At 45.2% G+C, this 25,356-nt stretch overlaps 3 protein-coding genes across 4 annotated transcripts; 2 read left to right on the top strand and 1 right to left on the bottom strand.

Moving 5' to 3' along the window:
• Hip14 (palmitoyltransferase Hip14) lies at nt 1-4,513 on the top strand. Its single transcript, XM_065493957.1, has 9 exons — nt 1-173; nt 234-374; nt 959-1,368; nt 1,778-1,940; nt 2,011-2,142; nt 2,452-2,814; nt 2,947-3,235; nt 3,393-3,499; nt 3,793-4,513. Exons 1-9 carry the CDS (start codon nt 126-128, stop codon nt 4,033-4,035), a joined length of 1,896 nt encoding a protein of 631 aa, XP_065350029.1. The 5' UTR covers nt 1-125; the 3' UTR covers nt 4,036-4,513.
• Nucleotides 4,054-25,339, bottom strand: LOC135945993 (uncharacterized). Of its 2 annotated transcripts, XM_065493970.1 has the most exons (9): nt 25,321-25,339; nt 14,489-14,628; nt 12,958-13,052; nt 10,136-10,225; nt 7,865-8,155; nt 6,288-6,491; nt 5,867-6,046; nt 5,220-5,441; nt 4,054-4,613 (listed from the first exon to the last, which is right to left on the bottom strand). In XM_065493970.1, exons 3-9 carry the CDS (start codon nt 13,042-13,044, stop codon nt 4,548-4,550), a joined length of 1,140 nt encoding a protein of 379 aa, XP_065350042.1. In that variant the 5' UTR covers nt 13,045-13,052; nt 14,489-14,628; nt 25,321-25,339; the 3' UTR covers nt 4,054-4,547. The 2 variants fall into 2 exon arrangements, with proteins under 2 accessions (XP_065350042.1, XP_065350050.1); XM_065493978.1 differs by lacking the exons at nt 5,867-6,046; nt 25,321-25,339.
• On the top strand, nt 20,548-25,033 carry LOC135946016 (uncharacterized). Its single transcript, XM_065494014.1, has 6 exons — nt 20,548-20,667; nt 21,195-21,359; nt 22,121-22,348; nt 23,901-24,140; nt 24,200-24,271; nt 24,708-25,033. Exons 2-6 carry the CDS (start codon nt 21,216-21,218, stop codon nt 24,801-24,803), a joined length of 780 nt encoding a protein of 259 aa, XP_065350086.1. The 5' UTR covers nt 20,548-20,667; nt 21,195-21,215; the 3' UTR covers nt 24,804-25,033.
• Nucleotides 25,340-25,356: the final 17 nt, after the last annotated feature.

The following is a 25,356-nucleotide window of genomic DNA, read 5'->3' as shown; positions in this document are numbered from 1 at the left end:
GAGAACTTCAGCGCCGTAATCGTAATCATTGTTTTGGTCGCTCGATTCGATTCGACAGAGGAGGGGCGGGCATGAAGTGGTGGTTTCGGCGCCTTTTCGGCCCTTTCGACGCGTGAACGAGCAGCATGTCGGGGGAGGACAGCATGTGCAACCCGGTGCAGCGAATGGCGCAGGTGAAACCCCCTCGCAACCCCTTAAAATGTCGAATCAACACTGACAAAATTAAATGGCAGGACGCGTGCAAGCCGGGCGCGTCGGCACAGCGCGCCGAAAAGGAGCACCAACTCGCCACCAGCACCATCTTCACGGAGCCGTCGGCCGGCGACGCCACCGCCCACGACTACAGCGGCTACGACATCGTCAAGGCCACGCAGGTCAGTCTGTGCCCTTCGTGCTGACCTCGCCGCTCAATCAATTTTTATTGATCAATTTTGAAAGAGGATGTTGACCAACAAATATCACAAAATACAAGTTCTTACGCAAAATAATAGTTTTTTTTTAATGAACTTAAATATATTTTGGTTAAATTTTGAGATTTACCTGACGATTTGTGCTGGAATGCAGACTTTTAAAGGAAAAGTAATGCAAAGTTTGCTAATAATTATAAAGAATTTCAGAATTAAACGTGAAATGAACCGAAGAATTAATACAATTTGATCAGCTCTTTAAAGGAACTTTCCATTGATAAAAGATTTTTTCAAAATTTAATGGCGGCCATCTTTAAAATGGTGGATACATATTTTAAAATACATTAGTATTTTTAAAAATGAAAAAAAATCCGGTTAGGTCCTTTAAAGTGCCTGATATCCGCCATTTTGAAAAACTGTCATGGCGGCTACAAGCTGCAAATCAATTTGTTGTTAAATTTGAAAATGCATGAACGTCTAATTATAAAAAAGATCTCATTCAGTTTTAATTTAGTCGCCATTTTGAAAAATTTCCCTCTTTTATTACGCAGTATGGCGCTTTGGAGCGTGTGCGCGAGCTGATCGAAGGGGGCGTTGACGTGAACGCCGCGGACGGCGAGACGGTGACGCTGCTACACTGGGCGGCCATTAACAACCGTCGCGAGTTGATTCGCTACCTGATCGGCGTGGGCGCCATCGTGGACGCGGTGGGCGGCGAGCTGCAGTCGACGCCGCTCCACTGGGCCACGCGTCAGGGCCACCTCGGCTCCGTGGCGCTGCTGATGCAATATGGCGCCGACCCGACGCTGCGCGACGGCGAGGGTTGCTCGTGCATCCACCTGGCGGCGCAGTTCGGCTTCACCGCCGTCGTCGCCTACCTCGTCGCCAAGGGCGTCAACGTCAATCTGCAGGACAAGGCTGGCATGACGCCACTCATGTGGAGCGTCTGCAAGAACCAAAAGTACGAGTTTGAAAAATGGCGCGAAATTTTAAGAATTTTAAAAATGGCGGATGTTGAAGTCCTTTAAGGTTTGGAATGGAACTCTAGATGGCCGCTAGAACTCCGAAATTCTCTTAATATTGGTCAAGTCTGATTATAAAATTTAAAGGACACACCCACTGTCCGCCATCTTGGTTATATAAATTTAAATTATAAGCCATAGAATTAAAGAACTCGTCTCCGATTTAAAAAATAAGATCCTGTTTGACGTTTAATTGTTTATTTATGAGCATCCGCCATTTTGCATTAAAGGAAACATGCACTGTCCGCCATCTTTTTTTGAAAAATTTAAATTTCCAGCCATTTTATAATGTTCTTCATCGAATTATGGCCAATGGCAGCCATTTTACTTATATAATAATGTTTTTAGCCTGGATCCTACACGGCTGCTTCTGACATTTGGTGCATCCACGTCTGCGCAGGACAAACTATACGGCAACACGGCAATGCACTGCGCCGTTCTTGCCAAGAATCCTATAGCGATGACGCTGCTCATCGACCATGGTGCTAGCATCGACATTCCTAACAACCAGGTGCGCAATCTTGAACTAATTCTAAAACAAATCCGCCATTTATAAATGTCGGCTATTTTTGATTGGTCAGGGCATGACTCCGTACAGCCTTCTTGTGATAAATAAGGCTGCCAGCTGGATGAACAACAAGACCATGGAGAAGGTGCACGAGTTGGGCGGAGCCACGAGGCGTAACGCCTGTCACAGAGTCACTAGAGATAAGGTAAGCCGCCATTTTGAATTTTGCTTAACGATCTTCGGCAATTTTGGATAACTCTGGGTCAACATAACGATTATTCCTACTCTCTGAATCGTTTCCCATTTGAAAAAAATTCATGGCGGACGCAAAAACCGTTATTTTATCAGCATCCACCATTTTGTTAAAACCTTAAAGGCCCCTCAGGTTCAAAATAATTCTTTGATGACGTCAGATTGCCAACTCTAAGACATTTTTAATGCGACGTGACTGACAACCCTGATTCTCTGCTCCATTTTAACGCCCTAAACGCACGGCCATTTTGTATTTCCGCAGAGGTTGCGCTTTTGGTGCATGATGGGCTCGCCATTCTTCGCCTTTTACCTGGTGGGCGTGATCCTGGAGCTGACGCTGCCGACGGCGGCCAAGCTGGGCGTGTTGATGCTGCTCTTCGTGGCCTTCCACTTCGGCTCGAGCGTGGTGTTCGACGAGCGTCTGTCCAACATCCTGCCGATGGCCATCTACCTGGCCACCAAGTTCTGGATGTACCTGGTGTGGCTGCTGCGGCTGGCGGCCGTTCTCCCGGCCATCGCCACAATCGCTTTCCTCGCCTCCTCTCTAATCCTCTGGTACGCCTACCTCAAGACCTGGCGCGGTGACCCTGGCGTCGTCGCCACCACCATGGACCAGAAGTTCAGGGTAAGATCGAAATTTTAGTTGTTTGGGATCAGTGATAAGTTGTAGAAAAATGGTTCTTGAAAGTTAAATTTAGCGGCTATTTTGTTTTGTAAATTTCAAAATGGCGGATTCTTAAAGGATTTGTCTTGACAGGTGATCATCGAGCTTGCGGAGCGGGACGGATTCGAGCCGCAATGGTTCTGCAGCTCTTGCCTGGTGCGTCGGCCAATCAGGTCGAAGCACTGCTCAGCGTGCAACCGGTGCGTGGCCAAGTTCGACCACCACTGTCCGTGGGTGAACAACTGCGTGGGCGCCAAGAACCACCGGCACTTCATGCTCTTCCTAGTCATGCTGCTGGTCATGTGCGTCGCCATGTTGGCTGGCTGCTGCGCCTATTGGCACATCACCTGCCCCCGCGCCGTCAACGAATCGCTCCCCTCCTGTGAGTATCAGTTACCTTTTCACCTTCCCCTCAAAAGTGGAAATATTGACGTTATTGGGAATTGGGACCCGGTTTTCATCATTCGTGCATGCCCGGACAGGGATACAAAATCTACCTGAGAAAGGTTGTACCTGAATTTACCCTGATTATGTTCCAGACGTGCTGACAGTCATGGCCTGCGACACGTGGGTGGCCTGGATCGCGGTGCACGCTGGCTTTCATTCACTCTGGGTCTTAATTCTGACCCTCTGCCAGGTTTACCAGGTACCCTGAATTACCTCCCCTCTTAAGACCCCAATTTAAATGGATAATATTAATTAATTTTATTTCCTAGGGCGTTTGCGGCGTTTTTAAAAATATCAGTCAATGCTGGGCGATATATCGATACTTTCCTATCCTTTAACACTGCGCAATATCGATGTATCGACCGATATTTTTAAAAAAACGTTGAAAACCGATTTTCACGAGTTATTCAAATTAAAATCCTTGCAATATGGCTTCCAATTCCACTACGGCGACTGGTTGAGACCTTTAAAGGACCCGAATAAAATTTTCAGATCGTGGTGCTGGCGATGACCACGAACGAGCGGATAAACTGCGGCCGGTACAAGCATTTCAAGTCGAAGCGTCGGAGTCCGTGGCACCGCGGCTTCTTCCAGAACGCGGTGGACTTCACGGGCGTGCGTCTGTGCGGGCTGCTGCGTCCCGACCGGACGGACTGGCTGGAGCAGTTCGAGTTCGAAGGGCAGGCGGACCAAGTGCCGCTGCTCGAAGCCAAGGACAATTTTCAGTACATTTGAATGAAACACAGTGTAACATTTCGGGGGGTAAGCACACGAGTTTTTATTTTTCTATTTATTGATTGTGTCCGATTGGTTCATGGTTGAGCGGCTGTCTTAAGTCTACTTACATCGAAAACACTCGTACTCGCTACAGACGCGTGAGAATTAGTTAAGCAGCAGCAGTATTATACACGTAAATGATACATAATCTTAAAGCAGTGCGAAAAACGGTAGGAAAATAAAATAATAATTTACACACACGAGACAGACAGATACAGATACAGCGATAGAGAGAGAGAGTAAGAGAGGAGAAAGGCAAAATTACAGAAGAAACGCGCACCTTCCGTCGTCGTAAACAACGTAAGAAATATCACATTCGAGTGCAAAGGCCCTGAGTCAGGTCCTTTGGACGCGACAGAGCCGTGTCAAGTGGCGATTTTAAAATGATTGATTGAAGCATGTCGGCCGAACGAATAAATCGAGAGAACAAACTTGACGACTGCTCTTTTCTTTCCTTCTCGTTTCCCTTCTTAGATGATGGACGTGATCAGACGGGCCTTGAAGTTCACTATCCTCTCGCTGGTTTGCGCCAAACGCTGTGGAAAAAGGTTAAAAATTAGTTTCAATAAAAAATCAAATTATAAAGGTACAAAATGGCGTTCATATCATTCTGAATACATTGCGATCATTTTTCACAATTAAATTAAAACTGCGCATGCGTCAAGTCGTGTTTTCTAGTATAGCAGCGCCGCGACCAATCAGATGCGCCGGCTCACTAGGCCCCCTAGCGAGCATCATTCTACAGAGAAAGAGCTCTGCCCGCTACGACCGCGCCCACACTAGAGTGTAAGGAAAGGAGAGTAGATAACAGCAGGCGACAAGCGACAATGGCATCAGAGCTGATACTCCACTACTCCTTTCCTTACACTCCTCTTAAAACTCTTCTCTTTACAGTGATGCTCGCTAGGGGGCCTGGAGAGCGCAGCTGTACTACAAAACACGACACTTGACGCATGCGCAGTTTAAATCATCCGTAACTTTCGCATCATAAAATTTTTTACAAAAGCAACGGGTCTATTTTGTTAATTCCAAATCCAAGATGGTGCTTTTTAAATTAAAGTGCCACCATTTTGTTTTCAAATCTACTTTTAAGTGGAAAAATTCTTTGGCACGCCATTTTGAATTTTAAGAATGAAACTCACAAGGATGAGGTCCTGGACGAGGTTGGAGATGCCACGGTTGGCGATGACGAATAGGCGCGTGATGGGGCCAGGGATGCCGCTCGTGTAGCCGTCCTCCTTGGCGTCGACCTCGGGGGTCTCGGCGATCGCCGCAGCGGCGCCGGTCGAGTAATAGGACGGCGCAGAGGGTCCTGTCGTCGCGTGGTCGTTCACATCTTCGGTCGCGCCAGATCCGGCGATGAGCTACGAATAGACCAGAGAATTAGCGGAAAAGCGGACGAATTTGGAACTAAAACGAGCTTTTGAGTAAGAAGACGCCATTTTATATTGCTCAACAAGTCGCAATTTAGATTAAAACTCGGCAAAAGCTCGTTTTTGATCGAACTAAGTTGGTGATTTTGAGTGGATGGAGTTCCGCAACGAACTTTGCTCGTTGGGAGGATGCGACGGGCTCCAACCATGCAAAAAAATTGGAACCCGCGGCGGAACTAGGTGCTGAGAGAGAGTGAGAAAGTGAATTTGGTCAGGAAAAGGCGGAAAATATAGATAAGAAGAGAATCCTGCGCCGCTCGGTGGCGGTTGGCCGAAACAACAACTGTCTATGATACACTATTGTACAAAAAATAATTAATTGCTGCGGCTACGAGTCTCTGGAGATTGCTTTTTACCGACGCCTTGCCGCTGAGTCCGAGCGAGAGGTGGGACGCGGCCGTCTCCGGCTCCTCATCCTTCTTGCCGTTGAGCCACGGGCTGTAGCGGATGGCCTGCTTGTCCCCCTCTTCACCGTCCGTGCCGGCCACCATCCTGTAAAAGCCGCCAGCCGCCCTGGCCGTCCGCGTCGCCGTGTCCTGCATTCGCCGCTCGTTTTTTACACGTTTTTCCCGCCGAAAGACAACCCGAAAGACGCCACGAAAGGCAAAATGGCTCCGAAACGAACCATCCCTGACTTCCCCTCCCCTACTTCGTTTCGGAGCCATTTTTCCTTTCTTTGTTTCGGCGACTGTTAGTGCAGAAGGGGTATATGGGTGAAGGTTGCGGTTATTCTGTCAGAGAGGGGTAGGAGAAGAGGGCGCGCAGGCGCAAGTATACCCTGATCAGGTCGAAGAGGAAGTTGCCTGAGCCGCCGCCGCTACCCTGGCCGCCCTCCTCGCTCTGCCTGCCGAAACCAAAGAGGAAGCGTTTGTCACGCGCGTCCTGGTCGTCGGCGGCCGCGTCCTGGTCCTCCTTCCCCTCCTTCTCCGCCTCCAGAGGTTCCTCGGCGGTAGCGCGCACCACGCGGTTCTTCACTTCCTCCTGCAACACATTAAATGAAGATGCGTTATTTCCCAGAAGGGTTTGATTTTTAAATCCAAGATGGCGGACCAAATTCAGAGGTCCTTTAAAGCTTTTTTATGAAAGGAATTAAATTGTAAAAAGCTTTAAAAGACCTCAAAACTTCCACGCAATTCGCCATGTTGATTTATTTTAAATTAATTTAAAAATCAAGATGGTGGACTGCAGTGGGCCTTTAATATTTTTTGGTCTTGGCTTCGTTAGTGATGTTATTTACGATACATTGAACGCTCCGATGCATGCGGATTATTCTGAAACTGAGAAGAAATAAGAAATAGAAATATAATTGAAAAATTGGAAGATTTTGTGCGGCTTTAAATGACCCAGCACGAAATCCGAGTATTAAATCATTTTCATTCATTGGGAATTCATCAGAGAAATCGATTGTGAAAATGAATAAGGGAAGTTGTTCGAGTCATGCGTGATTGGGGATTTTTGCCCGGCGGTGTCGCTTGATTTTCCTTGTTTCTTGTGAAATTGGTTACACAGAGCGCGGCCGCGCAGGAGTGTGTGTTGTGCTTCGTCATTCATCTCAATGCAAAAAGTGCGTTGCGCACACACATGCGATCGCTGCTGGCTCGCTGCGACGAGAGAACGCGTTGCGCAAAATAAACGTTATGTCATCTCGGCGGCGGCAACGGCGGCGGCGATTGTGATTGCGAGAAAGCGCTGCCAAACACCGAGACAAAGGGTTAACCACCAAAATCGTTCTGCACAATCATCCTTTTTAAGCGGCGCGCCGAACTCCACTTGAATTGATCTCGTTACCAACCGTGAAACGTAATTATTTACGTAATAAGAAAGAAAATCCTAGACGGCAGGACCTTGAAAATTATTTTCTAGTTAATTTCAGGGTCAAAAGGGAATTCATAAAATTTGAGAATTTCTAGAAAAATACCCTGATTTAAGGGTATGTACCCTGAATTCAGGGCACATGACCTGATTCCAGGGTAAATACCCTGATATCAGGGTCCACAACCTGATATGACAAATTTTCAACAATAAATTATCATAGAATTCGTTTAAATATCCACCTCTGAAACTGACCCTGACGCCAGGTACCAATGGGACCTGTCAATTTGATATTGCACTCATTAATCATCAGGACTGATGTCATTATTCCTCACTGCTATTTAAAATTAGCTACAGATAAATTTCCCAGGGTTACACACCTAGACCCTGAGTCAGGGTCCTGAGACCTGAGAACCTGAGTCAACCACAGAGTTAGCAAAACACAGTAAAAAAGCTATTGGGTGAGAGAGTGAAAGGTGAGTACAAAACAAAGCGGTCATGCAAAGCGGGCTGAGGGTGCGGTGGGCTCTCAGGGTACAGACCGGCCCTGCGGAGGTGGCGTTGGCGTCGACGTCGTTGGCGGACGCGGCGGTCTCGTTGTCGTCTTCGTCCTCCTCTTCGTCCTCGTCGTCGAGGCCCGGCGGGTACGTGGGCAGCGTGATGCTGATGCGGCGCCCGTTACCGGCGCCTCCCGACGACGACGCCCCCGCGCCCCCCGAGGAGGACGCGTCGGTGCCGCCGCCGCCGCCGCCGTTGTCGGCGCCGCCCAGCACCAGCCGCCCGATCAGCCGGAACAGGAAGCGCGTGATCGTCTGGATCTTGCGGTCCAAAATCTAGAGCAACAACGCTGCTGAAAAACGGGACCGGTCCGTCCGAAGTGTCCGAACAGTCCTTTGTCCTCGCAATTGTCCAAATTGTCCAAAAAAAATTTTTTTTTAGAAAATTCGACTGATTTGGAATTTTTAACTCCCTGTAAAACAGCCCCTAGAGCTCCGACGGGGTTGAAAATATTTGTGGTTAAAGTTATATATCCTGAGTTTAGGTTCAGGAAGTTTGACCTTTCTCAGGTGAGTACCTGATTTTTAAAATATTCCTGAATTTACGAGAAATATGATTTTTTAAGTCTATCAAATCTTATATAATCCTAAAATTTACATTTTTAGAACGAAATATTTTATCAGGGTTGCCCACTTTTACCCTGAAATTTATTATTTGATTATTTGGGCATTTTAGATGACGAATTTCCAAACATTTTTCGTGAATTTAATTAAATTGGTGACTTTCGATCCTTAGAAATCGTACCGTGATGATCCGAATAACCTGATATTTATCAGGGTCATTAACCTGAACCTTTTTTACAGGTTGAGGAGGGGAAACTGTTATTTAAACGAAATTCGTTCGTTAAAGTCACTCTAAAAATGCATAAAATCACATTAGTGACTGCAGAAAAAACTTCATCCCCTAAATAAATCAGGCAAAGGGGATGATTTCTATCCGAACTAAATTTTTTCACTGAAATTTAAACCTCTAATTAATTAATCCGATTATTTTAGCCGCAATTAATGCTACAGTGTTTGCAAAGGTCTGCGCTTTCTCGTTTTGTCGCAACTGATCGGTCGGCGCCGCTTTTGGACACTTGCGACAAACAAACAAATTAACAAACCAATGAGCGAGACACTTTCAATTCGCGTTGCTCACAATCAAGAGTCATTTTGTTGAGCTGTCTCTCTATTTTTTGTGTCTAGCCGCGCTATATTTGAATTTTTTCGCCGACGAAGAAAGTGAATGCATTTAGGAGAGGAATTAAATGGCAAAAAATAAAAAGAGAAGGGTGCGAGATTGTTTGCTTTCACCGTAGAAACGAGACAAAAAGGCAGGCGCGCGCGCTGAGCTTTTTGTGCATCTCGTGCACAATGAATGATCGGCCGAGTGCATACACGGCGCCTTCAAATGCACAGAGCAACAACTTTCACTCTCTTTGATTCGGTCGGACGCGCAAACGAGGTCGCCGCCGTTTCATAATCGCCCTTCTCGCGAGCGAGCGCGACGTTTGCAAACCTGAGACGCGTGCAATCGCGCTTAATCGATGCGAAAACAAGTGCACTTTTCATCTCTCGCATCCTCCGAGCGGCGAGTCTCGCACGCCCCGCGGCACAGTTGCACATTTTAATTTATCTAGCCGCTTCGGAGATTTTTAATTGTTATAATTAAATTCAAAATTATTTTCCAACTAAAATACTACACTACAATTAAAATTAATTATCATTTTTAATTAAGTTTAAAAGAAATTGATTTATGCGATTTTAAACGAGGACTTTTAACCCTGAAATCAGGTAGGCGATATTATTCAATAATGCGGTCAAACGTCGAAGAAACGTGATTTGTGGGCAGATTGGTTGGACAGGAGGAATGCGCCGAGTCTGTTGCGGGTTTTTGAAAAGCGAGAGCGCGAAGGTCGGCGTCTCTTGATACAAAGATCTCATTCGAGTGCAAATAGAGTGTTTGATCAAACGGCCGCTTTCACGCGGCGCGACCTTGCGACCGCCTTTTCCCACCAGCCTCTTCCTACACCCAAAATCCACGTCCATCGACTGAAGATGAGACCGAGCGGTCAGGCCCCTTTAAACCCATGAAATCGTTTAAAAATAATAAAAAACTAAAATTTCCCCTCCACCCTGATTTCAGAGTATACAGCTCCCTCCCCTATAAATCTGAAAATGATTATTTTCCAGCTGAAAAAGAACTCAGAAGTGGTTTCGAGTGCAGTCAGGGTGGGCGTGGGTGCGTCAGGTTGAGGGGAGGGGCGGACGTACCTCGGTCAGCGAGGGGAAGTAACTCCTGAGGAAGCCGATGGTCCTCTTGTGTCTGAGATCGTCCGTCTGCTGCTGCGCTGGCGTCGACTCCTGAAAAGAGGCGCGTCACCACTCAAGCAAATTAAGGGCTGGGGGTGAAACGGGGGTGAAAAAGCTGCTGCCTCATTCAAATGGGGGTAGTGTTATGTACACACAGCGAGCCTAGTCTACTATAGCGAATGAGAAAAGCGGCGTTCAACCTCCAAAAGCACACAACTCGGAGAAAATGTAAATAAAACTAACGAAAAATATAAAAGTTACGCACGTAACTTTCCCTTTTTTTCCATCTCTCGGCCGCTCGCGACGGAATTAATTGCTTTTTTATCTAGCATCACGCGCGTTGCCACACTCTGAAGAAGCCTCTAATCAGAGTGCTAATTATGCAAACGGGTTTTTTAATTCGGACAATAATTTCACGAGTCACGACTCGGCTTTAATCCTTTGTTCCCGAATTCTTTTGTTCCATTCTCTTTGCCTCTCAAAGGTTGAAAGGTTGACAGGCAGTTCTTTTCATCTTTGTATGACGTGTTCAAAAAAATTAGAGCTATAAATGGAGATGAACGAATTTTCGAAATCCCTGCAAATAATTCAGGGTTTTGAGGGGTATCAATACATACCCTGAATTCAGGGTCAGTTACTCATTTTACATTGTTTCTATTGAAAATGTTCCGAACATACCCCGACGTCAGGGTAGGTAAACCCTGAGAAGAAATTAAAAGTTTTCACCGATTAATTTCCCAATCAAAGCTTGATTTCAGGACATACCCTGAATTTAGGGTCAGGTAACGCTATAAAACTCTACCTTTTAAAGGTTATTTTAAGGTATATACCCTGACGTCAGGGTAGATTTACCCTGAATAAAATTTTTTCACCGATTTATTTCCCAACCAAAGATTTTGATTTGAATACATACCCTGAATTCAGGTCGCAACTAGACAAAGAGCTCTTTGACGTGGACAATTTGAGATCGCTTACATTTTCCGGTCGTTTAGCAGGCTACGAGTTTTATATTTTACGATTACGCCGGAATGATGTCATTTGCTTCACGCTCAGCTAGATCGAGAGTTTGCGTGCGTGTCGATTACGCGAGAAACCGAGAGCGAGTGTAGTTACATGATGTGTGTGGATGCAGTTGCACATACACACTCACATACGGAATGGAGAAAGAAAATGAAACCGGCTTCGGTGTCTTTGAACTCGTTTTTCAGGCGAAAGAAAGGATAAAATAATATATAAACTAATAATGCACCGGTCGGCTTTGAAAAGTGGGTCAGTCGCTCGTTGGACGCGAGGAAAAACCGGTTGCTCTCGAGGCTTTTCGATCTGCAGCTTCGCGGCTCCAGCACAGCATCTCTCTCGCGTCGAGGGGACGAATTTTTTTTGCCAAGGCTCTTCTCCGACCTCATCGCCGCGCGATCAGAATTCCCCGAAACTGTTGCAACTTAATTATCACCCACCGTCTACGGCTCGACTAACTAAGTCAATACTCGGGAAGGTTACTTTTCAGGGTAAAACACCTGCCACCGAAACCAAACGTCGGTTGGTGGCAGACGGAGAATATTTTAAAATTTCATTAAGCCTGACAGTCTAGTGGGGGAGGATTTTCCCAGGGTGCGGCACCTTTACCCTGATGTCAGGTGGAGGGGAGGGGTGATTTTCCTGATCCAAAGGGTATAATTAATTTAATATGGTAAATCAGTACCCTGAGATCAGGTTTAGAGAATTGTATAAAATTAAAATTTGATTCGTGTAACAACCAGTGTTTATCCAAACCAACCTGATTGTTTGTGGCGTTTAATTTTTTACCCTGAAGCAAAAATTGAATTTTTAGAATTGAATAATAAACCATAATCAAAGCCACAAATCAGCCGACAAGGCATCGTTACAATATTAATTTAACCATCCCGCGAGAAGAACGAGTTTTTCGAGTGCGGTGGCGCCGTCAAGGCCGTTCGCTCTTCACGACACATTTTTTACCTGGTCCGTGATAGTGCGAAAACGATGCCAAAACAAACACGATTTCGCTCGAGTGCGTACGTTGATTTCAATTTTTGCTATTTCATTCGACGCGGATAATTTAATCGCATGGATCTCACGACAAAAAAATGAGGAATTTCCCAAGCCGAGCCGGAGCTCGGGTAACTCGGGCGTGGTCTGGTAGGTACCCTGTGCTCAGGGTGCCGAGGACCTTGGTCTGCGCGGCACAACCTTCGCGGACCAGATCTCGTCCGTATTAGAGATAACAACTTTCAACCTTCTTCTCGTGAATATGCATCCTGAGCCGACCAAGAGAATTAAATTGTTGCGCCGCGTCTAGGCCCTGAGTTCAGGTTCTGTAAGACCTGTCAGGCACGCAGAAATATTATGTCTTTTATGTAATTGCATCAAGTTGGCATAAGAGTCAACCGAGCACGTGATTAGCCTGCAGGGCTCAAATTTATCTCAGGGTTTCGCAAATACAACCTGAGGTCAGGATCAGTGATTAAACTGCTTGCCAGGTTGAAAAAGGTATAAGGAAAAATCTTTAATTAATTCGAATTGACAAAAATCTAAGCCTTAACCCTGTTTGACCTGAATTTTCAAAGGTCGATGAGCCCTGATATCAGGGTAAATGATTTTTTCACTTTTTAAACCAAATAAAATCTATTTTGAAAGTAAAATTTTTGCTCAGGGTAGTGCCCCTACCCTGAGTATCCTTGGGCGACCTGCGGTGCAAAAATGAGAGATGTGCGCGTTTTAAATCGATTGTTAGGGGTGATTATGAGGGTTAGTGCGGGGCTGACCTTGGGGTCGTCGAGTGGCCTCGGGAGAGCGGCGGCCAGGGCGGCCAGCGCCAGCAGGCAGACGGCGCTCAGAACCCACGTCCTCATGGCAGCGGCTGCAACACACACCGAGAACAACACTGTGTTACTCAAACAATCACCTTGCAACAATCACCGCAATAAATTATTGCGGGAAAACCATAATTCGAACTTGACATTTGCGGCAATACAAATAAATAAACGCAGCGGAAAATTGCGAAACGCGTCCGAGCGAGCGAGCGAGGCAAAAGGCCCGAGCTGCTGCGCATCAATTACGAGGAAGACGAGCGGAAGTGACGTCACCACGTAATAAATTTGCAATTAAAATGGTCGCACACCTACACCCTGATGCCAGGTCTAGAGAGTTTAGAAATTGTCGATTTGCGCGGAAATCGTCGATTGATTTGCGGCTTTGTCGCTTTACTTTCGAATTGCGGCACCGCGCTGGCTGGCTGGACACGCACGATTGTGTCGCCGAAAACGCGCGCCTTTTCCGCTCGATTCGCGGTTTTCGCTTTCGTGCCTGTCGCCGGCGGTGCCGCCGCCTTCCGCCTTTTTCCTCTTTTTACTTCTTGCATGATCTGTGCGCGCGAAACAAACGATGTGGCGAGGCCGACAGGAGCAATATTGCCACGCCCAAAATATAAAACGAATCCTTGAAATCTAGGTCGGCTTCTGTGCATTTTCGCAAAAACCTCCAAACACTCGACTGAAATGAATTTGTTTCGCTCAATTGTAAAGGTTAAACGACCTTTTGTCCGCCGGCCAGGTTACGCTCTACGGCATTCCATTCAAATCGCGCGCGTTCATTCATTCACAAAATCCTTTGATTTTTTCTGATTAAAAGCCGTAACCGCGTCGCTGTGGCTTTTGCTGCCTTTCAAATCGTTATTAAAAAGTTCAATTGCGACTATTCTTAAAACTGGACAATGCTCACTTAAAGTGTGTGGCAATGTTTTGACCCATTTAATAATAAAAATCAATTGAACATTTTTTAATTAACTCTAACAACCGGTTACTGAAGGTTGTTTGCGGTTAGATAATAAAACTCAACCCTGGTGTCAGGCTCGGGGAATTCCACGTGCTTGTGGAGTTTAAAAATTAGCATTTTTAAAATTAACCCTGAGCTCAGGTACACAAATATACCCTGGGATCAGGCGCAAAATATCCCCTGAGGTCAGGTACAGATCTTATTAACAAATATCTAACATCCCACGCTTTATCAAACTTTTCCAATTTTTTCTAATTTTCGGAAACGAAAACCAGGGTTTTTCCCCCATTTCAGGTTGGTCCACGAGAGATGTAACTGACCCGGCACACAAGAGGAAAAGGAAAGTGAAATCTGCAGGTGCAGGACTCTCGCTTTCCATTTCACTCATCGCGTGCGAGCGGAGAAATTTTAGGTTCGGCAAACTGCCGAATTTTCGGAAGCAATAAAACCGTTCGGCAGAGGCGGGGAGGGTGAAAAAGGTCGAATTTTAGAATCCGAACAAAAATAAAAGTCGAGACTGACCGGTGTGTGTTGCGTGGAGCGGCTGAGGATCGATGCGTGTTCACCTGGACGAGGGCAGGCGTCGAGTGAGAGCGAAACTTAGGACCTGCACTGGTGGGGCGACGCTCTTATACCTGGCCGCGCTCCCCTCACACCGCCACCTGAAAAACAACGTGAGCGCTGCCAAATTGACCGAAAACAAAGCTTAATCACGCCGAAATTAGCCTTTTTGCGATGCAAATTCAAATCTCAGGTCGCACCTGACGTCAGGGCGCGTGTGAAATTTCCATTAAGCGTGTGTTACAGCTGGCAAATTGATTTGTTGAATATTTATCACGATGGGTCTAATGACTTAGGTCAGGGTAAAGCCAATATTCAGGTGCATTTTATTCTTGAGGAAATTCAAGCGTTGAAATCTCCAGTTTATTTTTCTAGTTATTTCTGATTCACTTCGTTTCTAGGAATTATCTATGGGTTTTTAAACTTTTTATGAATATATTAATTTCCGCATTTTTTGTTGTGGTTCGGTTTTAGACGGGAAAATTGATTAGACTTTCGACTGAATTTCGACAGAAGGTTTTTTCCGCGTGTTGGGCCGAGTTTGCGGTCGGCAGTAAGACACTCAACCGCACTCAAATCTCTTTTCGCTCTCTTAGTTTTTGTGGCCGAGGGCAGCCGCGCAGTGTCCTGCCGAAAAATCGAAATTTAACTAAAATCTTTCCATTTACATGTTAAACAAAGGGCACTTTTTAGAACAATTTCATGTCCTGTAGCGAATTTATTAATGATAATAGCATTTTCAAGTAGAATTCTAATTGATTTGCACGTGTTTAGAAGCGAGCGGGGAAACGCAGGCGACCCTTCAGCTCAAATTGAAGCCGAGAGTTGCAAATGAAATGGTCTGCTGCGTTGATTGCGCACAAACATTTGCATAATACAACTAATTTCTTTTCCTTTTCTCTCCGACGCCTTTTTCTCCACTCAGAGGTCGCGTCATTAAATGGTTTCAATTGACCAAACTCGCGGCGGATTACGTCCGATTCAATTATTTCCGGATTTGAAGCGTTAAATCTCACTTCACGTGCGAAATTCGACTGCAATAATTGAGTTCCTTAATTGTTATTAGATTCGTTTAAACCTTCTCTGAACTGAACAGCAATAAAGTTTATTCGCTATGCGTTATGGAAATTACTTTCAATTTAAATTCCATTTAAAAATTAGAAAATCAATGTTTTAAAAAGACTCTTAAAGAAAAGAACATGATTTTTTTTTATTATTAATTGCAAAGAGCTAGTAGAATTCACCTCTTTTGTTATAAAATTTAACTTAAAAAAACTTTTGGAACTTTTATATTTTGAACACCGGGGTCCATATTCACGCGACGCGCAAATATGGCGTCTGGAAGAGTGCGACGGGAAAATTTATCATGAAAATAGGTTCAGCACGATGAATATTTTTGTTGTTATTTATTTTTGATAGCCCATTAACTGGCGAACCGACCGTTAGATGGCACACCAGGCTGATGGAATTGGAACAAAATACGCGGGAAAAAAATTATTGGGTCGGCACGCCTCTTTTTTGACGCTTCTGATTAGCCGCTGGACTGTCTGCTGATTGGCCTCCATTATTTCGACGCCATTTTGAATTCTGACCGGCGGGAAAACAACACAGATCGCAATCTAGCCCCCGGTGGGAATTACGACTGCGCAGAAGGTTTTGGTTTAGGTCACGCATGCGCAGTGATGTATTTCAGCCTCCTTGTGAGATTTGGAAGCGATCGAAACATAGTGCGCATGCTTAAGATGCGCACAAGTCTACTGCGCAGCTTCTAAATGGGCGAATTTTTTAAACTGACTGATTTAACCAACACAAATCGCAATCTGGGCCCTGGTGAATTAAACTAGCCCAAATCGAAACTGCCTAAAATAAATTTAAGACCCTGAATCTCCCTGAAAATGCAGATAAAGTCACTTGACTTATTTTTACCAAAAAATGTTAGTGATATTTTGGTGCGCCGGATGCGTAGGCTGCGCCGCTGCGGTGTCGAGTTTCGCGGGTTGCGTGCGTGTCGGCAGAGGCCGCCTTCACATTCACACTCGCGGCGGATCTGGTACATAATTACGGCGTGAGTTTTGGTTCCGCACGAAAAGCGATTGTCGCAGGTTAAGACTGAGTGCTAAAAATAGTAGTTCCGAGCCTTGGCCGCCGCCGTCGCAGCCGCCGTCGCAGCCGCCGTCGTCGGAGTAAAAGCTAGGTTCCGCTTTTGCCTCTCTTTCTGACTCATTCCACATCTCGCGGCGGCAGCTCCAGTTCCTGCACGCCGTGTGTGTGTGTGTCGTGTATTATTATGTCACGGACGGTTGCGAAACCTTCACTTCCATTATTATTTTTCTTTCTCTGCTCGACATAATCCAGCGTTCATTATTATTTAATATAGAGCAGACGGAATCGACACAGTCAGCCCCGTGCAATTCGTCTAAAAAGGTTGTCATTTTTTTCAGGGTGCGATCTAACCTGAATTCAGGTTCTAGTGAAAATAAGGAGAAATTAAACTTAAAATGTCGCCAAATCGGTAGTTTCAGACCCTGATTATACACCATTTGAAGGTATAAAATAGTTTTTGCCCTTTCAGGGTTAAAGTCCTCCACCCTGATATCAGGGTAAGAAATTTCCAGACCCTTCAGGCCCTTACAGGACGTGAAAAATAATATCCAAAATTGCAGAAAAGCAATTTTATACAAGAAGCCCTTAAATTTCAACAGTGACCCTGAGATTTAAAATAAAAATTGACTCTAATTAAAACTAGTAAATAATAATTTTCTACGTAGAATTAATTAGGAGCATCGAGATTGTAAACGAGTTAGCTTAATGAGAGTGTGAATTACTTTATTAACGCACGCACGCGTGGGGACTTTACCGCGTCGGGTGTCTTTTGATTTTTCTCTCATTTTTCTGGAAAAATCAGGTGAATTTGCGCGGCGCTCGGCGTTGGAGTAGGCGGCCTTGCTTTCGCTTTCATTGAACCAATTACCTGGGCAGGCCACGCCCTTTTCGTCATCTCGACAAAACCAATCGCTCTCCGGAGGCGGCATTTGCTCGAATCTGGAGTGTGCGAACCGCGCGCGGTTACCCTTTTCAAACGACACCTGAAAACCGACAATTCCAATCATCGCGCGCATTGGTTAAGCAGGGACCTGAGTGTTTCGTTTCGATCGACCTGGAGACATGGTTTACAATTCAAATAGAGAAGGCCTGCATCGAATTCTTACAATGAGTGATATTAAAATTTTATGTACCTGAATTCAGGGTTACCCTGATATTTTATGGGGTACCTGAAGGTCGTTTTGCAATAGTGTCAAATGTAATAAACGATTTGTGTGGATTTCCTGAATTACTGATGAGATTAAAAAGCGACCTGACTGGATTCAGGTTGTTTTAACCTGAGTTTAAGGTTGATTTTCATTTCTCTGTGAAGCTCAGGTGACGGGGTGCGTGGAGTTTTTTGTACATCATGATTAGAGCGATTGGAAACTGCATGCCCTGAAATCAGGGTAAAAAAATTTGTGGATGATTTAATTAGAAATGAACCGTCATCCTGGCAAATTCATAATGGGTGCATTAACGAATGGAATAATAAAAGAGCAAGTCATCCTGACGCCTGACTTTTACCAGCACCTGTTCGTTCTTTTCCTGCTCAGGCTAAATTCCAATCAAATTCTACGTTTATTTTATTATTTTTCGGCATAACGTTAGAAGATCTCGTTTTCGGGACATTTTTCGCTGGATGACCTGAGTCAGGGCGCGCAGGTCGATCCGAGATTAGTTTGCGGTGCTGCTGGAGCCGGGAGAGATTTGCGTAACGAGAAGAAGATGCTGTGTCTGGTTTGGTCACTTTCATATTTCCAGCCTGCACTCGAAACTCTCGCTGGCTGGCTGGCTGACTGGCGAGTAATTGCGTCACTTGCACACATAGTCGAATTCCGCACACTCACGTCCCGATGAAAGTACAAACTGAGAGACTGAGTCGTCGGAAAAGTGTTGGAAAGCACGGAATTAATCAGCGTTTATCTACTTTCTATTATTCTACATCCTATCCCGACACCGACACCTCCATCCACTGACATAACGAAATTATTCTCCAATTTTGTTCCCAGCCAGACCAGCGTAATAGACGTTAGTTGCAATTTTCGGATGAACACACTCTACCTTCTCGACCTGAATTCAGGGTAGCCGGTTATTTAATGTTCTTACACACAGGAGATCGAAGATTAATGTTTTAGAGACTATGTGCTAAAAATTTCACGTCAAACACAATTGCCGCCGAGACGCAACCTAACCTTTTAAAGGTTACAGGTTGACCCTGGACTCAGGTACAACTATAAGATGCTTGATGTAATTATGTGTTTATCTCATTGCATGCAAATTGATCTGAAGTGCGTCTCTAGGAGCGGGATAATCTCATTTACATAACGATTTGCTCTGGAATCAGGTTCAGGTTCAGAACGTTAGATACCTGTCAGGTTGTAGGTCGCATTTCTTAAAATAGAGATAAATTTTGTCAAAGATGATTTCTAATTTAGACTTTTTGGAATCTTTTTTGTAAAGCTGAAAATTTTTAGAGTTACCCTGAGTTCAGGTTTAGCATAAAAATTGCGATTTGCATATTTTTAGGGTGAGTGTGCATCGAATGTTTTAGATTATCTGGTTAATCTTTTAAAAATTAGAGTTGTGCATAGTTAACCTGAGATCAAGATCAGGGTTCTGTACCTGAAAGATCGAAAAATTGATCTGCGAACAACTTTTAAGGTGGTTTTTAATTGAAGTACATAGAACTACATGCACTCGATCATCAGGGTTACCCTGAATACAGGTTCAGGTTGAATTTACCTGAAAATTTTATTTACTTTACTCAAAAATTTAGGAATCCCATAAAAGAAATGATCTCCTTGATTTATGAATTAAAAGTAATTTGAAATCATGGATAAAAATGACAAACAATCGTTTCCGAAATTCATTTCCGCGAAGTGCAAGCGCGCCTTGTGCTTCTTGGCTAATAAAGAATGCAATCTGCGTGAGAGTTTTGCGTGTCGAATTAATTGGTAAATTTAGTGAAACGGAAGTTAGCGGAGCGAGACAAACGCGCCGAATGTTTCCTGCTTCCGACTAGACCGACCAGCCGGCTCGTTTGCATAATTCGCTTTTTCTGAAAAAATAAAATGCTTATCGCTCTCGGAACCGATGGACCGGAAAAGCCGCAGAAAGTGTGGAAATCGCGCTGGCTTTCATTTCACGGCCAGAGAAAGAGAGCAGGATGAAAAACGTTTTTGTCCGCGATCGATTGTGTGTGTACGGCCAAGAGAAAAATCGGTTCGACGCTCTTGAATTGCGAGCGCGGCGACGGCGATTCTCTTTGTCAATGCCAGCAGTCGCGCTTTTTGCAACAATCGCTCGCCTGTGACAGCACGGTCTCTTCTCATTCTCATTGTTCAATCAATGGAGGAGAAAAGAGGCGCGCAATTTTTATTAAAATATTTTTTCACGCCGCACTCTCCAAAAAAAAGATTAATATTTATTTGAAAGTTAAGGTTGGTGCGGTGGGACAAAAAAAATCTTAAAATAAATAAACAAATCGTGCACTTAGAAGGGGTATCATTTTCAGGGTCCTCGAACTATACCCTGAAAGAAGGTTCAGGAAGATTTAAGAAAAAATACCTTGAGATGAGGTTGTGCAAGTTTCTTAAATCTCAGTTTTCTTTAATTTAATATAGTGTCGAAATCAAACGCTTTTAATTAATTAGAAGTTCAGTTCAGTGCTGAATACCCTGAATACCCTGAATACCTTTTTATTATTTGTAAATTCAGAGTTGCCGGTGCGGTGCCGGACCGGTGGCAATTAAAATAAATAAAATGGAGAAACCCGGAGGTGCGTACGTTTGCATTTTTATTTTTACAGGTTTGCGGACGTGGTTGAACTGGGGAATGAGGTGGCTTGAAAAAAAAATTGGGGCGAATAATATTAAAATCGGCGTAAAATACGGGAGTTTTGCAATTCGGAAAAGTGGCGGTGGTCAGCCCCCTCTCCGCCTTTCGCTCTCGGCTCTCGTTGTTGGCGCCGCTCTCGACAAAGCCAGGTTTCACTCTCGACCGACTGCTCGGCAGGCAAGCACCTTCCTCAGGTACACACACGGCACCTTTGCCAGGTAAACACAGCCCCGCTTCCGAATTTTTCACTTTTGGCTTTTTTGAAAAATCAACAAGATTTAATTCTTGTTGAGCCCGCTTCACGAAAAAAACAAAAAAATCTGTTACGCGCGCATAACTTTTACTCTCGGCCGGCGGCGGCGGCGGCGGGCCTCTTCGATTACCTCACGCTCCGAATTGAGAGCAGCCAAATTTTTGCGTCACTCGCCTCTAGGAAGTGTGTTAATCGGTCCATTGAAAAAACACACACACACATCAGATTGCAGGCAGCTGCGCCAAGCAAGACCCGGTTTTTCAATTTTTATTGCAGCCACCTGAAATTTTTACCTCAGCACTTCCTTATTCTTCAGTTGATACCCTGAGGTGTTATCGAACTGAAAATTAGTTTAAACTCTTTCCCAATTAGGTATCTTCTAAAATATCAGCTGTCGGTTATTTTTGTAAACTTTATTAGGTACTACCGGTTTTTTTTTTGTAAATTGAAGGTAATACCGGTTTTATGTAAAAATATGTATTTTGATTTCAGGAAAACTATACACTTTCGAAGATGCAGTTGAGATCGGCGATGTGTGTTTTGTTGTGTGTGGCGCTGAGCAGCGCGGCGCCGCAGCGGTCGCGGCTGCAGCAGCGCCAGAACGACCCCGAGGACGAGCTGCCCATCGACGAGGCCACGCCCTCCGACCTTGACGAGGTCAGTCAGTCTCTCTCTCTCTCGCATCCCCTGAGGAATTAGCGTAGTGCACTTTTCGCAATAACCGCTTTTTAATTTGATTATTTTTAGCGAGTAGTTAGTGCGCGTCTCGATTGATTGCTTGATTGGAAAGTGCACTTTTCTAACGGCTTTTCGCGCGTCGGTGTTTGTTTGCGCGAGTGCATGCAAATTGCGTCACTTCCGGCGGCTTTTTTGCTCGCTCCCGGGAGAAAGCTCGTTTAATTGAAAGAGATGCATTGCCGGCAAATTGCTCCTTTCCACCGCAATTAAACTCGAAAGCAGCGGCGCGCAGCTCGTCCTACAATTTTTGTTCTTCCGACCGACGATATGTATCGATCGATATATATTCCTTTTTTTTCTCTCTCTCTCTCTCTTTCTCACTCACTTTTAACAAACACTAATTCACCGTTTCTCGCACGCTGACCTTGCAAACACACACACAGGTATAGACTGGGATTGTAAGAATATGAAAAGCCCCTTTCATTCGTCGTCGCTAATTTACTGCCGGGCAAACACTTTTGCTTTCCAACGACCTTCACCGACAAATCACGCGCCGAGAAACGACCTTTCTCCGCGATCGCTCCAAATCTGATTTAAAAACCAATCAGTCGTGATAAATATTTTGACGCATTTAACCTGAATCCAGGCACAACAAAAACACCCTCAGGTGTGTAATCGCGTTTTTGGAAAGCTGAAAGGTAGTTTGTCAGGGTGGCTGAAAGGGTGCGTACGTCTTGCAGCTGGAGAACGAGGTGGCGGCGGCCGCGGCGGCCAACCTGGCGGCCAGGGCCATCAAACTGGAGCAGCGATTGGAAGACGAAATCCTGGCGGCGGCCGTGCTCAACCTGAAGGAGAAGGACCCTGAGCGCCGCGCCCTCAGGACGCAGGAGCTGTCCGAGATGGTGCGCAGGGACAAGCGTACCGTCCAGGCCATCACCGGGCTTCTCGGCGCTAGCAGTTCCGCAGGGGTCAGTCTCCCTTCCCCACCAACCCTCCCTCCCTCCCCCACCAACCAACCCTCGCTCACCCTCCCCTCTAACACGCACACACTCACACAACTCGGTCCGCGCTCAATGTTATTTTTTTTGTATATTCGACACCTCGGTTCTTCTTTCAACCTTTCACCTGACAGGTTCCGTACCTGATTGACAGCTCAGGGTGCTGGTCTTAAATTCGTTTATCCTTCAGGTTTGAAAATTTCTTTAACCTGAGTCAGGGTGCGTTAATTTCTGGAGAAGGGGGTTAGATTTATTCAATTTTTCGGATTGTCAAAAGGTTTAACCTTCTAGACCGGAGCTCAGGTTGCAGATTTATAACCCTGGAAATTATTAAAGCCCCAGGAGTGATTTATGATGGGTAGAAATTGGTTACATCATTTTAATAAAATTGTTTTAGACCCTGAGTTCAGGGTAAGCTCATCTAGGGGTTCAATTTCAAAGGTAAAAATTATTTTTTGCTTTGATCTTGTTCGCAATCTTTAAATTATTCAAATTTTGACCTGAAAGACATACCCTGAGCTCAGGGTACGAAGGTAATTCAGAGCTTTTATCAATTTTCATTAATTTTAGAATACAATTTGTTAAATTTAAAATTTTTGCTCTTTTTACCTGACGATCTAAACCCGCCTGAACCTTCATTCAGGAAGTTACAAAGGTACAATGTAGCAAAAAATTGAATCTATTGCTCAGTCGGAGCAAAAAATAACTGAAGGTTGAATGAGTAATGGCAAATTGATCGTATCAACGGGTTTAAACTCTCAAGTACAAAATTCAGGTTTGCATTACATTGCGCAGCGCTCACTCGCTCGTTCGCTCGCTATTAAGATTATTCTTTTCCGCAAGTAGCGGCTGCAGAAAAAAGCCGCTGTGAGCTCAAGTCGAGCGAGCAGCCGAGCAGGCGAAAGGCTCTCGGCGGCAGCGGCGCAGCAGCTCTCGAGACGCGATCGCTCAACTTTCGCTTTCGCGCCGCAAAAAGCACAATCACCTGTCGCTTTTCCTCTGCGGCGCGTGCCTTTATTTGCTCCTTCGTTTCGTCGCTCGCTCGCTCACTCGCTCGGCGCCGCGCTTTCGCCTTTGCATCCCAATAAATTACAAATTAAAGCCGCGCGCGTACACAATTTACACGCAGCCGAGCAAACAAACACCACAATAAGGAAAAAAACCGCAACAGCTTAGCACGAAAATGATAGGAAATAAATATGATTCCGGTGCGCGGTGAAAATTAAAAAAAAATAATAAATACTTAGCACTGCGAGGCATTATTTCATAATTTAAATCTGCCTTTCCAATGGCTGCAGAGCTTTTTCAGGTGAGAGGCGATCGCTCAGGTCACTCGGCGCAAGAAAAGAACAATTTTTTACAATCCATTTTTCTTTCCAAATCAGTGCAAGTGAAAGGTCTCAATTTTTCAATTCTATGCCCTGAACCTGTCTCAGGGTCCGTCACTCGAACAATTACCAACACAACAGCGAGGGAAAGGGTCTCGTGATAAATACAATTTTTACTAAATTCCATTTTTCAGGGTACTTTCGCTGCCGGAGCGGGTAACGCCGCCCTGACCCTGGCTCAGGGTGCGGGCACGGCGGCGGTGGGTGCCGCTCAGGACATCGCGGCGCGCGGATCTTCGGCCACGGCGCTCGTCGGCTCGCTCATCTCCAGCGTGCTCGGCGCCAGCAGCTCGGCCGCCTCCTCCGCGGCCACGGCCGTCGGCTCTCGCGTCCTCGGCATCGGTGGCGCCCCCGACCCCAACGCGGCGCCTGTCGTAAGTTTCGAATTCAGGTCGAATTATGTTTTTGTTTAACATTTTTCTCTGCTTTTCAGGACCCAGCAGCGGCTGGCGGCGCTTTCAGCCCCCTGAGACTGCTCAGTGACTCGGTGTCGGCCGTTCTTAGGGTGAGACCTGAACTCTAAAATGCCACCCTTAACACAGGATGAAAAATCTGGCTTCTCTAACCCTAATCCTGGAAATTAAGCCAATTATTTGCCTAGACTCGAAATTTCCTTCAAAATTGAATTAGTCAAAAGGTTAGACTAGAATTCATATCTGGGTTAACCTTTAGAATCCGACCTGAGCCTGATTTATTGAGATTTTTATCCCAAATTGTCTAACCTGAAAACCCTTAATTTTCCCCCAAATTTAAAGAGAAACCAGATTTCGTAAGGGCAAAATGGCAATATATTCTGCTTGAATCGTACTGGTTATTAGTTCGCACAGTAGCCTCTAGGTGTACGTATGTGTAACGGTAGGGGTAGTTGGGGGTGCAGGGGTTGTTGTGCGAGGCTAATGACTAATGCGTGTGCTTTTGGTAAAAAGCAAATCGCGTTGCAGGTCAAGTTCTCCATCTTCCGCACGCTGTTCTCGCTGGTGAGCGGAGTGGCCGCCTCGTCGTCGTCGGCCGCCTCAGGGGCCGCGGGGGCCGCCTAAGGACTGTCCTGAGAACGTGTGTGTCGCCGGCCCAGCCATTGCTCATCTCTCAACGAAGGTCGACTTAATTTATGCCTCCCCCACTTCTCTCTCACGCGTCGCTTTTTGTCTATGTGTACATAAAACCGTTAGGATGAGACTCGCTCGTGTCCCACACATCAGTAAATAAATAAATGAATAAATATGTATAATTTAACGTGCGATTAAATTAATTGTTGGTTTTTAGTAAATTTGTTTGCCTTTCAATTCACACCTAACTTTCCACACGATTATTGAATTTAAAAATCCTTATATTCTCAGGGTAAATAATAAAGATAAAAATGTCCTGATTTATGGCAGGAGAATTTTTGAAAATGTTAATATTTAAATAAACTGCTTGCGTATTTACTTCTTAAAAAGAAATACCAAGGAAATGCAAGCATTGAAGTCTCCAGATTTGCACAACCTGAAAACGGCGCTCAGCAGGAGGTCCTGCGAAGGAAACCTACGCAAAAACATTCAAAGAAATATTTCTTACCTTCATTCCGATCAGAATTATATCCATCTGGCGCTT

This window comes from Cloeon dipterum, chromosome 1, assembly GCF_949628265.1.
Source record: "Cloeon dipterum chromosome 1, ieCloDipt1.1, whole genome shotgun sequence".
Classification (NCBI taxonomy): Eukaryota; Metazoa; Arthropoda; class Insecta; order Ephemeroptera; family Baetidae; genus Cloeon; species Cloeon dipterum.
Note: the sequence above shows the minus strand (reverse complement) of the source record. Positions and strands in the feature narration are given on the sequence as shown.